The 16,848-nt window shown below is 33.8% G+C and overlaps 1 protein-coding gene across 3 annotated transcripts in view; it reads left to right on the top strand.

Moving 5' to 3' along the window:
- The window catches only part of Cdc23 (cell division cycle protein 23), a 155,176-nt gene that overhangs the window by 66,447 nt on the left and 71,881 nt on the right, over positions 1–16,848 (top strand). Inside the window, exon 8 of one of the 3 annotated variants that reach the window (XM_089592382.1) lies at positions 555–591. The exons of the other annotated variants lie outside the window; for them this stretch is intronic. Within the exon in view, the coding sequence (XP_089448508.1) occupies positions 555–569 (15 nt within the window). The 3' untranslated portion in view covers positions 570–591. The remainder of the gene's footprint in view (positions 1–554; positions 592–16,848) is intronic. 3 annotated transcript variants of the gene reach the window in all.

The raw sequence follows: 16,848 nt of genomic DNA, 5'->3' as shown, positions 1-16,848 counted from the left end.
TCCTCTGATTTTTTTCCTTTGTTCAGTTTCAAAAACAGTATATTTTACTGTTTCAACGCACATAGGACAAATATAAACAATATATCGATATCATCACCTACGATAATAAATTTTTCCGAATCAGTTGCAATATTTATAGCGGTTTTAACTATGAGGGTGTCTGCATCTTCAAAGGCTTGCTTATAATTTAATTTCATGGTGTTACGTGTACAATATTTCATGTAGGAAACATTATCATTTCTACATCAAGTAACTGTCAAGCGAACAAAAATTGTAACAATTAATTGTAATATGAAGCTTACAAAAATTGTAAGCGTAAAACGTGTAACGTCGGCTTTATAACACATGATTATTTAAACTTAACCTCACTTTAGCAGAGTCAAGGGTATGTATTTATTAATACATTGCCTCGCACAGTTTTTATAAACACATAAGATTATTAAAACTATTTTGATGCTTATCTTACAATATGCAGCAGATGTATCTTAAAAGAAAAATATTTTAACCGTGTTGGAAATCTGATATAGAAACTGAGCTGATGATTTTATTTCTAGATGCAGCTGAACTGAAGCATTCCCCAGTGTACACCGGGTAAGAAAACTGTCATTATAGTAGTTTTATGTGTAGTAGTGCAAGAAGACGACGACATAGGGTGCAGAGAAAAAAATTGCAGGCATATACGTTTGATTTAAAAACCAATTTAAAAAGAAAATTGAACCATTAAAAAAACATAAAAGAATGAAAATATAAATCGATTTTTTTTATTAAAAAAGAACTTCTTCCCAAAAAAAATTTTTTTTTAGAATAAAAATGATTAAACAACTTTTTAAAACAATTTCTGAACGTGGGTTCTGTTTGTTTTCTATAATTTATAAAGATTACTACTGTTGTTTGAGAAAAAAAGAATTTCTACATGGAGTAAGATGCAAATTTTTCAGCTCATTTTTAATTGTTAATTAATTGAGGCAAATTGTTAATATATTACGCAACTACATATATCACAGCTAAACTTTTTGTTGAACGCTACCCCAAATTTAAAAAAAACGTTCAAATCTGTTCGTTAGAAGCCAAGATTTTGTCAGTTTTGAAGCGCGCGGTCGTTTTAAGATTGCTGGTTTACTTTTGAAATAAGCTCTGATCGTTGCCCCCCACCACCACCTCTCAGCAATTTTTTTCGCGATAGGATCAACTGAATTGCGCATTTATCGTTAAATAATCATATATTTTAGCATACCTAATGTTAATAGTAAAGTACTGGACAAAGCGAGGGCAAACTTGAGTTGAATTTGACTAGCTATATTGTAGAAACGGATGAACGGATTTCAACTTTTTTAAATTATACTTCAATAGGCGCGTTATACGCTGGGTTAAATCAGCGATTTCGGATTTTGACCTTGAGAAAAAAAATGACGGAAGTGGATTCTCTTCCTTTGCCCCACTTCTCATGACGTACTTCCAGTTTCCTCTACACCACATGATGCCACACCAAATCAGCATGCCACACAGTTTAAATTTTATTTCTTTTTCTTTTAACCAATTCTTAAGAAAAAAAAAAAAAACAATTTACTTATTACTTAAATAATTTTTTCTATTGATGTTATTTAAAAAAACTAAGGTATCAGTACATTTTGGCAGAACACCCTTTTAATTCATTAATAAATATTCATTCCTCTCTATTCAATTTGTTACTTTTACAATAAATGAATAATTTTTTACACAGTTTTTTATACTTTTTCAAAATTTTTGAAGATTAAAAAAAAATTTTGTAGTACTGTACAAAGACAATAATTAATTTTTGTTGTACTTTATTTATTTATTTATTTTTTTCATTCGTAATTGAAGTGATTTTTTCACTTAAAGACGTTTTTCACATAGTTTGTGGGAAAAAGTTGAGAGAAATGATAGGAACGCTAATGTGTACAGTAAAGCTAGCAATTCTTTTACTTAGCTAGCATTACTTTTTCTTATGTGGATGTATGTACGTACATTTTTCTTATGTATGTACTCATATACATGCTTTCACGCACACCTCATCCCCTCTTTTTAAATTCATTTAAAAATTAGTTTGTGGGTCTATTTGAAAATTAGATAGGTTTTTCTCAAAGTAAACTTTTGTACCCAATAAATTGGGAGATTCCTACAAGTCATAAATGCCAATTAACATGGTTTTTTTATAAGGTTACATGTTAAATATCGATTTTTTAAAATCTAACACAAAATAGTGGTACAGTCAAACGAGCTGCAATTTTTGTGGGCATTTTTTTATGCTATTTCAATATACGTTTGACGTTTGAATAACATCTGTCAAAAAAATCTATGCGTGATGAACGTCCTGACGGGACATTCACTGGCATGTAATACTACCCTGTTGGAGAAAACTATACTACAGGATGGTTTTTATTAATTTTTTATGTACAATTATATTTTGGATATTAAATATAGACGAGAAATAAGTATGGGGTCTTCTGTGATAGATGTGAGCGTGACATTACAGATGTAATCAACGTAGGCAGTAGGATGTTGTTCTGAAATCACCGAAAGATTCGATGAAAGAGCACAGTCTTGGACTGGCCAGCTTATACATTATTTTTATTATATTGTGCCGTAATATGTTGTTTATAATCGTTAACTCATTAAATAATAATCAAAATCACCCTCCCCCCCCATCAACGTAGGTATACTCATTTATACGATAATTGCACCACCTTCGTACACAATATTGTTTCATATAAGTTATTTTTATACTCAAAATTATATTGTTTGCCATATAATTTTATAGAATTATAACTTCTAGTTCTTTTAGAAAGAAGCGCCTTGCCAAATACTATCATCCTACAAAATTTTAATCCAAACACTTCAAAATTTGTGAAGATATTCAATTTGTTTATAAGCCAAAAAATGATCGCAAATTTTAAAAAATTCTTTACGCTCTCCTAATCATCCGACTTTAATTTTTCAAAATCGATTTAAAAGGTCTAACAAGCTACTATACGTCAAAAAATCAGCAATTTACATTATTTGTTTTTTAACCTTTAGCAACATTTTCAAAATTTCGATATTTTTCGGAAATAGCTTAATTGCAAAATTATTGTGCAAATACAAAAATAGGTACTGAGTTGGTTTTTGCGCCATCATTTTTATAAAAACTTAAAGTTTTCCTGACAGCGTTTTTTAACGGATATAATGTTATCTTCAATTGATTTTAAAAATTTTCCAAATTGCACTTTTTTTCATTTTTTCGTTTTTTTTTGAATTTCCGATTTTTTGCAATAAAAAAAAAATTTTTTTTCAAATTTTTTAAATCCTTATCTGATAAGAAATTTTCTTACGAACTATATTGTTTCTTATCATTTTTCACTTAGACGCGATATTTTTCAAAATGTTTGGCCCAAATGGCCACAAAATTGAGGTAAAAATGACACATTTTTCACTATATTGTTTATACCGAGACTACCACAACTTTAGGGGTGAGAGCATATCGCGGTTCCGGTTTCTACCAACATTTTGGAGGAATGTCCGTCAAAATTTGAGCTCTGACTAAAAATGGCAAATCAATCCAGTTTCTTACATATCCTTAATGGTCTATTTGTCATCCAAGCGTACTCTTTCCAGTTGGAAAATTTTTCTTCCGTTTGATCTTCTTCGCGTACTCTTTAAACTATGTCCCTTAGCTTAGTACCTAGCCTATCGTTTATTTATCTTCGGGCCCGTGTTCTTGGCTACCAAGCTCCTGTAGTCCGTCTCTCTCTATTACTATTTTTATTAGGTTCAATAACTCATCTTCTTCCGCTCCTTTCATCCCTTGTATAATTTGTTTCAAGTTCAGGGTTGGGCCTTTAAGATTAACGACGTGACTCTCACCTTTCTTCTGACACGGTTTAAGTCTCGTTTCCGACGCTGGGGCTGATTGGGCTGGCCCCAGATTCATCTTACATAGCTGTATTTCTCCCGGTTGTTTTTCCATTGGTTTGGCTTCCCCCCTAAAATACGGAAAGAATACTTTTTTTATGATACCTTTATTTCCCTTTTTGTAAATTAAATCCTCGATTATTTAAGAGAAAAGAGAAAAAAGAGAGAGAAAGAAAAATGGATGGAAAAGGTCCTGAGGTGCTGCTTCTGCTCTCATGTAAGTATTATTTTTTTTTTATTCTATATCTTTAAGTTTTCCTGTATATAGATCTTTTGTATACAGTCCATCTCATTGTTCATTTACCGGCAAGTGCCTTCCGTCTTGTGAGTCTCAAGTTATGATGCTTAAGGGGCCGACGGCGCGGGCGTTGGCCCCTATTATTTTCCCGTCTCACGGTGTGGTACTTACATTGACTTTTGAACCACCATTATATTTCTTTTGAATCTTGGAGTAAAAATTTTTTTTTTTCTTTAAGCTGGGAACAAGATTGGTCGTTAACCCTCATGGGATCTTCTCTCTTCCACCCCCTCTCCATCAGCCGGACTGGCCTACTGGCGCTTTACCTTTGCCTGTGCAATATTTTAAAATGTTTTCCAGAACAGGATGCTGCGGATGTTCAAAAAAATTGCTTGAATTTTTATGTGACTGCTTTCAACGAAATTCAAAAAAATTATTTTTAAAATGACGGTATGCTTCGAACACTTGATTTTCTTGAACCTACAAATGCCTTGAAAAGTGAATTTTGGAGTCAGAATCCTAATTTAATTGACGACTTTTAGACTCACTTTCCGTTTTCAGATATTGATTTTAAATTATTAAAGAGAGAAATTTTGCAGCTGCCATCACGTTTTGATTTAAATCATTCAACTTTTTGCAATGTTGAAATAGATGAGTTTTGGAAGAAAATTATTGATTCACGCTTAGAAGATAAATACTTAGAGTTCCCAAATTTAAAAATTTTTATTGAAGCGATTTTATCTTTTCCACATTCTAACGCCGAAGCGGAAAGAATTTTTTTGATTGTTACAGATCCGAAACCTAAAAAACGGAACAAAATGGAAATTAGTTTACTTAACGCGATTTGTTTTATTCGATCTTATTTTCCAATTCGAAGTATTAATGCAATCAATTTCAAAATCTCAAAAGAACATCTTGAATCATTTAACTCAAAAATGTATAAACGCGATTCAGCAGTCGATCCAGAAATCAAAATTCAAGGCAACTTGTAATCAGTTCAGTGTTTTTAAATTTTTATTAACTTCTAAATAATTTAGTTTCAAATGTGTTCAATAATTTATGTATTTCATGCAAAATTAATTCTTAGCTGTTTTCATGATAACGTGGAAGATTTTACATTTTTTTGTTTATTTTTAAAGCTATAATGTTAAATAGTTAGAAGTGGTGGAATTACTGCTTTGTTTTGTGTTGATTGCAAATTAAATTCAAAAAGTCATATTTAGATGAGAAATTACTTTTTTTTAAGTCATATGTAAAAAATTTCATTAATTTATTTATTGAATTAGTTTTACACTATAAGTGTATTGTGAAAAATTTGAATTAGTCATTAGATTTAAATCACTTTACAGTATTAATTAAAAATCTAAGTTTTTCTTTTTCATCCAAAGAAGTTTACTAAAGTGATGTTTCATTAAATAATGTATTATTAGTGTTCGTACGAAATAGTTGATGCTTATAAGAGTAACGTTGATAGTCACTTAAAAAAGACTGCTTAGTAATGTAGTAATTTATTTATTTAATAAAATTATAAATTTGATATTTATTTACAGTATCCAAGTAGATTTCTGAATCGATGATTGCTTTAAAGAAGGTTATAACTTCTCGATTTTAAAATTAAGTTTCATTATTCTGTTCTCGTTTTTTTTTAAATTGATTGCTTTTTTAAGATATCGAATCAGACATCATCATTAGTGAAATAGGCCTATAGGGGATACCACTAAAAGAAAAAATTACAGTTATAATTGAAATTTTTTTTATTAGTCCAGTTTATTTAACGTATTTTATTTTTTTCGTATAATAAGTTTATTTAGAAAAATTGCTCATAAATTAATAAATCTTTTTTATAATTACTAAATTTTTTCAACGTATTTTTCATTTGAGTCGTAGCCTCATCACTCCTTTCTTAGTAATGAAATTATTTCTTAATTTTTTCTTTCAAAAAAAAAAAACGCGCCCCGATACTTACCGCAAGGTGGTGAGGAAATAGTGTGTCCTAATTTTAGTATTTTTATTGTACATTTAATTATATTCCTGATGTTTCATATTAATAATATTAATAAAATAAAATAATAATAATAATAATAATAATAATAATAATAATAATAATAATAATAATATTAAAAAAGAAGAAAAAAAAGGTGCCGTAGTCGGGAATCGAAGATTACCCGACTACAAGTCATGCGTTGGCAAAACAGCTAGCCCACTCGACCATCGAGAGACATACGGACGTAGAGTCAAAAGTAATATTTAAGTCGTGAGAAGTTGGCGGAGCTTGAGTTGAAGACTAGGTAAGGGGCTCCCCTACTCCTACCTGTCTGGTGAGAGAGAGAGAGCATGGTTCTTCTGCGCTTGCGCTACTAGCCGAGAGCACCCAAAAGAAGTCTTGGGTATATTGCAACACTGGTACCGGCTCGCTTCTATAAGTGTCGTAAAGGCTTGCTCCTGCTGCTCATCCTATTTAAACTCTGTTCCTTTTTTCAAGAGCTTGGAGAGCGGCTGAGCAATTTTTTTATAATTCTGGAGGAATCGTCTGTAGTAGCCGACAAATCCAAGAAACTTTAGTTTTTTTGGCATTAGTAGGTTTCAGGTATTTTCTTGCTGCCTTGATCTTCTTTGGATTCCTTCGTATTCTCCCATTCCCGACAAAATGTCTTAACACTTTCGCTTCCCATTTTAGAAATTGGCACTTCTTAGGTTCGATGGTCAAGTTAGTCTCATCCAGACGGTTTAAAAGTCTAATAAAGCGTCTTCCGTTTTCCTGAAGGTTCTTGGCAAACACCATTATATCATCTAAATACATCTCTATTGCGTGCCCTTGTAGAACTGCCAAAGCGAGTGACATCGCTCTTAGAAATGTACTGGGCGAGTTGGATCATTCCATTGGCATTCTCTTGTACCGATAATGCCCGTCCAGCCCAGAGACTGCCGTTTTCTGAGCATCCTCTTCGTGAATTTCGATCTGAAAAAACTCTTGTTTTAGATCGATTATCGTTACATATCGAGCTGACGATAAACGCTCGAGTATGTTGCCTGGAATGGTAAGGGATGGCAGCTTCCCACGATAATTTCGTTGAGCTGTCTAAAATCAGTTACTACGTGCCGACACTTCTCTTCGTCCGGCCCCTCATGCTCGGGTACAATCTATATGTTAGAGTTGTATGGTGATTTTGATGATTCGAGTATACCTTGTTCAAGCAATTTTTATTTCTTTCTTCATTTGCTCCCTTAGTGCCAGCGGATACATATAGCGCTTAGCTATCACGGGTTTATCTGGTGTAGTCTTGATCCGATGTTTCAATATGTTAGTGGCTTTTAACGGCTCTCCATTCAGACCAAACACAAAGGGATTATGCTCTGTAAGTTTTCTGACATGTAATTTTTCCTCTTCGTTACAGCTAGACACGTTTACGAGTTCCATTATTTTTTATATCCATAAACATCCTCATCATTGCTTGATTCAAGCCCTTTGCGTTGTCCCTTTCGATGCTGAACGGTTCAGCCTCTTGCATTACCTCGCACTCTGATAAATCAATCTCGGGTATCGATATTTTAACCGTTTTATCTTTTGTATTGATGCATTCTGCATTGACCTTTCCTTCATTCTGTGGGGCTACGAAATTTCCAAATAGTACGCCTTCTTTATCCATTTTCTGCAAAAAGACCTAACAAATATTAACATTTGTGCTCGTTTCATTTACACGTGCGTATACTACTTGCTTTGTTCTGGCAGAAATTTCGAGCAAGTCTGGCTATAATTTCATTTTCATGCCTCCCAGCTGCAAAATATTTTTCTCAGCACATGTACGGCCATTATACATTCGAAAAATATCCCAATCAATAATACCTTTCTCATCTACAGAGAAGTGGTGTGGGACCACATGTAATGACAAACGAAGCCTTTAGTGGTATTTCTACTATACCCAACGTGCTACGCTTGCCGTGCGTAACTCTAATAATTTTAACTTGGGTTACTTTGTCAACGAAACTGTCTGAACGAAGGCTATCTTCTTTTACGATGAACATCTCAGCACCTGTATCGGCGTAGAATTTTACTTTACCATTACGTAGCCGAGAGCTTTCCATACATATTAAGAGGGGGGTCTTACCTGCTCTAAATATATTTATGGTTCTACAAGAGGGTTTGTATCTACCATCTTCTTGTTTTTTCTCTACTGTTTAAGGGCGTGGGCTATTTTGGAGCGAATTATTTTTGCTCGTCATTCTATCGACGTACGTACTCGTAGTCAGTGGTTCTCTTACCTGAATATTGACCTCAAAAGACTCACTACCAAATTCTCTTACGGGCTGTGTTAAGCTTGGACTACTGTTATTTAGCTCCTCTGTCTCTACCTGCCATGTGTATGCACCTTCGTGCGTTTTGTTATCTACACGTATACCTGCTGTCCCGTTACCGCTGAGCGTTTTTATCACCTTATTGCCTATTACTAAATGCTTGATATTTAGGAAGCGCATCAAGCGTCGTTGGAGTTTAAATTCCCGCTCTTATTCTTGCGTCTTGCAACTCCTTCCTGCAATGCGTGGTGGCCTCGTTTTCTCGTTGTTTGCCCTGGTTATTACAACCTGTTCGGTATTAATACTGCCCTGTATAACCATTACCCCCATTTGTACTATTGTGTTTTTTTAATAAATTTTTGTCTCACTCCGTTTGGCCTTTCATAATTATCTGCATAACCTTTTTGTGGCCGTTGGCTAATGTAAGGGTGGTTAGTATTGTTGTCATTATAGTTACTATTATAATGGTTATTGTTATTATTATAGTTATTATTATTAAGAAGCCTGTAGCCACCGTCCTCATATTTTTTTTGCTGTTGATAATAATTATCATTACCATTGAAGTTGGGACCATTTTACCGCGTAACATAAGATGAGTTATTGTACATAGTTCTCGTCTTATTTTTCCCTACGGCAGATTCCTCGTACGGTTCGTCGGGTGGTTTATTGGGGTGTGGTAATTTTCCAGTTAGTGCATCTTCATACAGCTTTTTTAATTCCTTAGTAGAGTGTCTGTAGTGTCCTCTACAATATGAACACCATTTATCGTCTTTGTCAAATCCACTCACTACGTGCTCTGAGCTTGTACTATTCATTGGTGCATCATTGATTGCTAATGCACCTATTTTTAAATACCTTTTATTTCTGCGGTAACTTTCCTGTGTTGCATAGGAATCGTAAGGTCCTTGTGCCGTGTTACGCAAGCCCATCTCGTTGTTCACGCTTGTGGCGGCTTCTACAGCTTTCTATATCGTTGCCGATCTAAATCTAGCTACATTCCAACTCCATGGTGCCTTGAGGCCGTACACAAATTGTTTAGCCGCTTCACTATATGAATTTTTTTTCAGCATCTTCTTTCCCATTTCCATCAGGTATTGATTTTAATCAAGGGTCATCATGATTTTATTACATAATCTTTGTGCCTGACTGCAGTATTGTGCAATCGATTCACTTGGGTAATGCATTTACATTTTTAACTCTGCTAACAGCGTCTCCGCGCTCCCGATGCTTCCAAATCATCGCTAGAGTGCTAGTAGAAATTCATTGACCGTATTAAATAGTAAAAGCCTTGCACAAAACTGGTCTGCAGCTGCACCCTTTAACTTATTCCCTAATGTCCCTACAAAATATTTTTCATATGGCTGTAGAATTGTTGTTTTCTGTACCTTTGACCATCTCTTTAAACAGTGGGAAGTTAATTGGGTCTCCGTTAAATATTGGGATGCCTCCCGATGTGCTATTTACTTGTTCTAGTATGTTGTGTGCATTTGAAGGCTGCATGTATTCGGCTTGCTGGTATGTACCATGTCTGGTTGAACTGGATGTAGTTCGTGTAGAAAGAATTCACCATTTATATTATTTCTCCGCAAGGGAAAATTAAACAACGGTGTCCTTTGTTACTATCCTGCATTTCAGTTTCGTACCTTTGTCAGTTCGTCGACAGGTTCCAAAATACCTAGTTGCTGGGTACGTGCAAATCCTCCGTATCCTTGTGCCATAAACTCTTCGGAAATTTGCGGTAAATTTTGTTGTGCTTTTTTTTGAGTATTGAAATTTCCGACTGTTTCCCGCATGTACTTCACCGTCCCTCGTATAGATGCTTATTACCTTTCTGGCCCTATATACCGCGTCTTTTCAAAATTACTCACCTCCTACGGTATTACCCATATTAAAATTTTCCGAACTCGGCCCTGCTGTTCGTGCAGTCGTTGGGGCACGTTTTTATCGCAATACTTGGTTTCATTTTTTTCAAAAATTTTAGCATTAAAAAGCGCTGGTTTTTGTTTATTTTTTTCCAATCTTTTTGGGATTCCGGGCTATGTCTAAAAATACGGTCAGTATTTCTGACTCCGACTCGTTTTCCGGATACACGGGGATTTCCATCTCCCTAACACTCATTGCGTAACTCTGCGCTTTGTCGAAATTTTCTATTGTAGATACTCTATTATTCTTTTCTGTTTACCTTTATTTTCTGCCTGTATGGGAGCGCTTAAACACTTATAAATTTCTGTACGATTCTTTGCGCTCCTTTTTTACGATGGTGAACCCGTTTAATTTTAACTGTTATCGCATGTCAAATTTTACTGATTTATTATTTTCTCACTTTTAACCTGATAAATTTTGTTCACGATTTGAAATCTTTCTGACCCACGATAAATTACTGTAGTGACGCGCCACCGGTGTTATGAGGAGGATATCGAACGCAAAATGAATATAACAACAAAAACAAATTTGTATAGTACTATAAGTTTTAACAGAACCCCCAGAACAGTATAAATATATTCGTTTATTTATAATCTTAAGTACTTACCATTTGCTCCCGGCTAAAACGATGGCAACCAAAACCCTTAAAATCCTTGTTTGCTCGATCTTCTATTGTAATCCTGGGTATTATTTCGTCTATGTTCTCGATTGAAAGTTGCTTTTCTCCGTACTTTGGCAACTCCTGGTTTCGCTGATTGCTCTCGTAGCAGTTCCTTATTCACTTCATGGCACGACACTCAGTGTGTTTCCCAAAAATTCCGAGAGTCGATACTTTACCGTTGACAAAGACCGATCAAAAAAAAAATTTACTATTTATTCGCGATGACCATCTTACTTCTAACACCAAAACTGTTACGTGAGATTGTATGGCCTTGGGGTGCGCACGAAGTGAATACTCGAGGAACTAGTATCAACTTTTTCATTTATCCACAACGAGAGAAAAACGCGTCACATGTGTAAGACCTTTGTCCTTGCCGATTCCAACCAGAGAGAAATAGAGTTCCCTCCAGCATCCCATCTACTTATCCTTCTGCTCTGTTCTACTACAATTGTCTTCAGTAGGCTCAAGGAAAAGAGGGCACACGTACGTGTAGCTGATACCGTACGTGACAATTGCATATAATTATCCAGTTGTAAATGTTAACTAAAAAATTTTTAACCTCAAGCAACCCTTAATACATTTATCGTTTAACTTTTGAAAAATCAAAAATTTTACTTATTTTTTAAAGTTGAGAAAAACTGGAATTCCGTCTTTTTAAATGCGTTTCTTTGACATTTTTTTTTCTTTGAAAATTAAATCAAAACTTTACCGTCCCTTCTTTAAATTTCATTTGTAATATAAAATTGATGTGAGAATTTGTTCTATAAATAAATGGATAAATTTATTATATTATATAAACAATTTAAAAAGCCCACCTTTTTATTACTATCTTCGTCTTACGTGAGTTATAAAATAAGTTATAAAATATTTTTTTGTGTAACAAATAAGTTGAGAAATTTATCTATGAGTAAAAACAACATAAAATTTATATTCAAGGATACTTCTATAACTCATACATGAAGTAAGTTATGTAAAAAATCAGTTAAGCTAAAAAAGTATATATAATTCTTAACGGTTAAATATTAACTGTAACTAGTTATGCTAATGAAATAAAATATGAGAATCGAAAAAAGTTTGTGTTATCTGTACACTGTCCGTTGAAAGTATCATAGTTATTGATGTTAGCAAACCGTTTTCAGATAGCATAATGGTACATTACGTCACTAGGGCACAAAGTACAAACATAAGCTCCTGAAAGGCGTGCTTGTTGTAGGTTGGTGCCTGAGTCGCGTATAATGTTTTCCTTCCCGAGGGCGCAAAGTGCAATTTTGCACCCGTGGGCACACTTTGCGCACAGTAATATACTTTGGACCCTAGGGCAGAAAAGTACTTTAGGCCCGGAGGGCGCAAAAATCTTTTCTGCCCGTGGGCCCAAAGTGATTATAAAGGCGCAAAGTGTGACCCGAAGGCGCAAAGCGGCAGTTTTACTTTGGGCCCATGGTAAGAAATGGTAGTTTTCCTACGAGTTTGAAAAGTCTTTATTTGCGAACCGAGAGGTTTGCGGCCCGAGCCGAAGGCGAGGTCCGTAACGAGGGTCGTAAAGGAGACTTTTCGAACGAGTTTCGGAAAACTGCTTTTTCGCCCGAGGAAGTACCAGCCTTCCCAAACCACCCGAGGGCGGAAATGGTAGTTTTCCTACGAGTTTGAAAAGTCTCTGTTTGTGAACCGAGAGGTTTGCGGCCCGAGCCGAAGGCGAGGGACGTAACGAGGTTCGTAAAGGAGACTTTTCGAACGAGTTCCGGAAAACTGCTTTTTCGCCCGAGGAAGTACCAGCCTCGCAAAACCACCCGAGGGCGGAAATGGTAGTTTTCCTACGAGTTTGAAAAGTCTCTGTTTGTGAACCGAGAGGTTTGCGGCCCGAGCCGAAGGCGAGGGACGTAACGAGGTTCGTAAAGGAGACTTTTCGAACGAGTTCCGGAAAACTGCTTTTTCGCCCGAGGAAGTACCAGCCTCGCAAAACCACCCGAGGGCGGAAAAAAAGTTTTTTGACAAATAACTGGGGACTAAAAATGGAACGAAATTTTACCAATACAGTTCCGTAACATAATAATTATCATTTATGTGATTTTGATGTTCTGACTACATAGTGTTATTACAGGATAATAATACATCATGTCATGTATCATTATCTGACACCGCTTGATCCATCGATACAATTACTTAAATTACATTTTTGTGTATAATTACTTATTATCAAGTTCAATGATCAATTTCAATTTCAAATTCCTTTTAGACAATGTTTTAAAATTTAAGTTGTATTTTCTTTGTATCAAACTACCAATCTCATTTCAATTTTTGCATCTTGATGAAGCGATATAAAAGTCGTAAGAATATAAAATTAAAAAAAAATATAATCCAACATTATTGAAACTTTGCACTTGACACTTATTTGTAGTCATTGCGAGCGCTATATTTAATGAAAATTGTCTTATATGTAAAATTAAGGTTATGTTAAAGTATTAACAAATTTTCAATTTATTTTTCAGGTGATAACTTCACTGCTAACTTTTTCGCTGTAATTATTTTACTTTTAACGTTATGCTTCAACGACTATGTGATTCTTCATCGTGTGCCATTAAACGTTGCCACAGGCAGCTCTCTCTCTCCCTCTCTTTTCATGCGCGCGCAACGATACATCTGATGGCTCTCTTTCGTTCGGCCTCTTTCAGTTATACTTGGCCAGCCACTACTCTTTCCCGCGCCGCGTACAGTCAGCACTACCTATACATTTACAGTGGCCGCTGTAAATATATACGTATAGCTTAAATTGATGTGTAACGTATTAGTCTCTTCCTACTTCCCTTTTCCCGCGCTATTACACTGATTTCACTGGCTGTAAAAGTGGCCGTTAAGTTGAGTGCTCGAAAACAAAAAATACGATTCAAGCTCATGTTTTTTAGTGAAGAAAAAATCAGTCATCACCCTACGGGAAAAATAGTTTTGTCCAAATCAGAAGTTGACTTTATTTGTTTATTTAAAAATTTATCATTAGTTGCCAATTTTTCATTTAGATTTTTGCTTTTCTTTCTTTCTGTTTCTCCTAGAGTAATTTTATGATTGCCAATCTCGTTGTCATCAAGTTTTGTACAAAATAAATCCTTGAAAATTAATTATTTATTACTATAACATACTAATGATAACAAAAGGCGAAAAAAAAATTATTTGGACTAATAAACTTTAAATTGGCGTAGAAAAAAAACTATTATGTCAATTTGAAAGTAACCGTGCGAAAATATAGTTATAACATTGTACAATAAGAAGCTATTTTTAAAATAAGCGAGTTATTATTAGTTTTTGTTAATTAATTTTTTTAAGCAATACTTTGAAGTGTTATTACAAACTTAATTATTGGCTTACAATAATAATTGTGCTATTGTATTTACACAGTCACAATTCATGTTTCTATGTTTTTCTGCTCTCGTAGAATATGTGCGAACACCAAACAAAATTTATTACTGTACTCGAACCTAATAAATACTTAAATTACTACGTTTACTTAGTCGATTTACTCTTAATAATGTGTTGTTTATTTTAAATGCTCCTGTAAGTTATCGTATTTATTACATACATATTAAATACATTTTATCATTACTTGTTTTATTTTATTAACTTGATATTTTATTCTATACATTACGACTGTATGTAGCCAACGTCTACGAAAAAGCGAATAAAACTTGGTTTGACCAGGGGTCCATAAACCCCACATGACTGGTTTTTTCTCTCTATCAGTTAACCGTAAAACCTTACTGGCCTAATTGCCCACTAGGGCCACTCACTTACCATCTCTGTGTAGGGTTGATTGCCACATCTAATATCTAATCACGTAACTAATACAATACTTATCTTACCATGAAAACATTAAAAATTTATACGCCCAGACATTATTACCCTACAGTCATGCCTTGCCAGTTTAGCTAGCATTCTCTGTACCAGTAGTGCATTGGGTCCACTCAACACTGATTAGCCTTTCCCCGATCAAGATTCCATATTGCACGTGTTCACTTCTTGCCAGTGAAGCAGGCGCTCTCTGTCGAAGCATCAGATTCACGCTCGTGAGTATCCTCAGAGAAGCCGCATGTTTTGGAGACCACTCCTCGCCAATAAAGCTGGTTTCGTCAGGTACTCACTGCATGGAATACCTTAGTGTGTTGATACTTAACGTAAAATGTTTTCAGTTAAAAATTTTGCGTCCATTTTTGACGCTTCTTAAAATATAAAACGACTAATGAAAAAAATTTTAGCTCTGAAGCTATGCAATTTATTAAGTGAAAAAATAAGCTGTAAAAAGTAAAAAAATATAATGATGTTGAAACAAACCGTGCGTTCCTTACGCCATAAAATATTTGTTGGCCCTAAAGGGTCGTTAGTTTGCACTTTCTCTCGTTATAATAAATAAAAAAAGACTTGTACATAAATCGCTTACGCATTGGAAAAGAGTGTCGTTGTTAACTTAATTCTATTTTTGATGCACTCCTGGTGAAAGACTATGGTATTCGGCAATTTTCTTGGGGATATCATAACCAAACATACTTCTATTGCAGGTAGCTTAAATTATGCTTTTACACCAGCTGGTGGATCCTATTAAACTAAACTAAAAAGCTAGCGTATTTTTGCAAAGCTTGAAGCTTGTTTATTGCTGTTGTTATTAATTTTTTTCACGATAAAAATCATACAAAAACTAAAACGGAACGTTAAATATCAGTATGCGAAATCGGTTGAGTAGTATTCACAGTTACCTATTACAACAATTTTAGGAGCTTTACTTAATATTCTAGTGAGATTTATCTGATATGGTAACAAAAAATTTTTAATTCATACTTAACTCTCTATATTTATAAACTTTTGATGTTAATAAATAATATTTTTATATTTCTGTTTGGATACTCCAATATCTGCAGTAAACCATGCAATTATTAGATGTTTATGAAAAATAACAAAATAAACTTCATCCTTGACATCTATAATTTATTAACGAAGCTGAAATTTTATTGCATATTATTTTAAATAATAAGTCAATTTAAAAAAAATCAAATTTCATAAAAGTGTTTTATACGATTGTAAAAAAATAAAATAAAAATAAAAAATCCTTTTTTTATATTTACAACTGTTTTATTGTAATGTATTTAAAAAGAGGACATAGAGCAACGTTATTAAGAAGTTAAAAAATATTTAACTATACAACTTAAAAACCCTTTAAAGAATGCTATCGCTGTGGGTTTCAATAAAATTTTCGAACAGGCTTGTGCTATAATGCTTTCATTTTAGTTGAAAACTGTAACCAGAGTAGAACTTTTTTATTAAGTTTCAAATTTTACAAATATAATGACTGTTTTTAAAGGATCAGAATAGAAAAAAAACCAGTTGTTAGACGTAGATTTAATCGTATGGATAAGGCTTGTATGATTTTACGAAAAAGTTATGTAAATATAAGACAAGACTACGACTACGTAATTTATTCAAATCGAAATTTTTTTAAGAAATAAAAGTTAACGAAAAAGATTTTTGATGTATACAACTTGTTTTAAAAATAAGTAATTGAAGCATAATCATAAAAGGTACTTTTTAAAAACCTTTTTGTTAGTGTGATTTTTGTTAAGAATTAAATTCTTATATTTGCTGAAAAAACAATTTTATTAAAAAAACAATTGTTCTAAATTATAAAAAATAAATAAACCATGATTTATGAAGTTAGCTACAGTTATTAAGTTAGGTGTTATATTACTTCAAATAAACGAACCTGTATAAATGAAATACAAAATAAACAGGATTACGTATATTTTACCTAAAAGATTTTAGTTACCACTTTTTTTACAAATCCAAATAG

Source organism: Copidosoma floridanum, unplaced genomic scaffold (assembly GCF_036245765.1).
Source record: "Copidosoma floridanum isolate Cflo_tuat_1 unplaced genomic scaffold, Cflo_Japanese_pri ptg000016l, whole genome shotgun sequence".
In the NCBI taxonomy this organism is placed as follows: Eukaryota; Metazoa; Arthropoda; class Insecta; order Hymenoptera; family Encyrtidae; genus Copidosoma; species Copidosoma floridanum.
The sequence above is the reverse complement of the archived record's forward strand: the minus strand, read 5'-3'. Positions and strand labels throughout refer to the sequence as shown.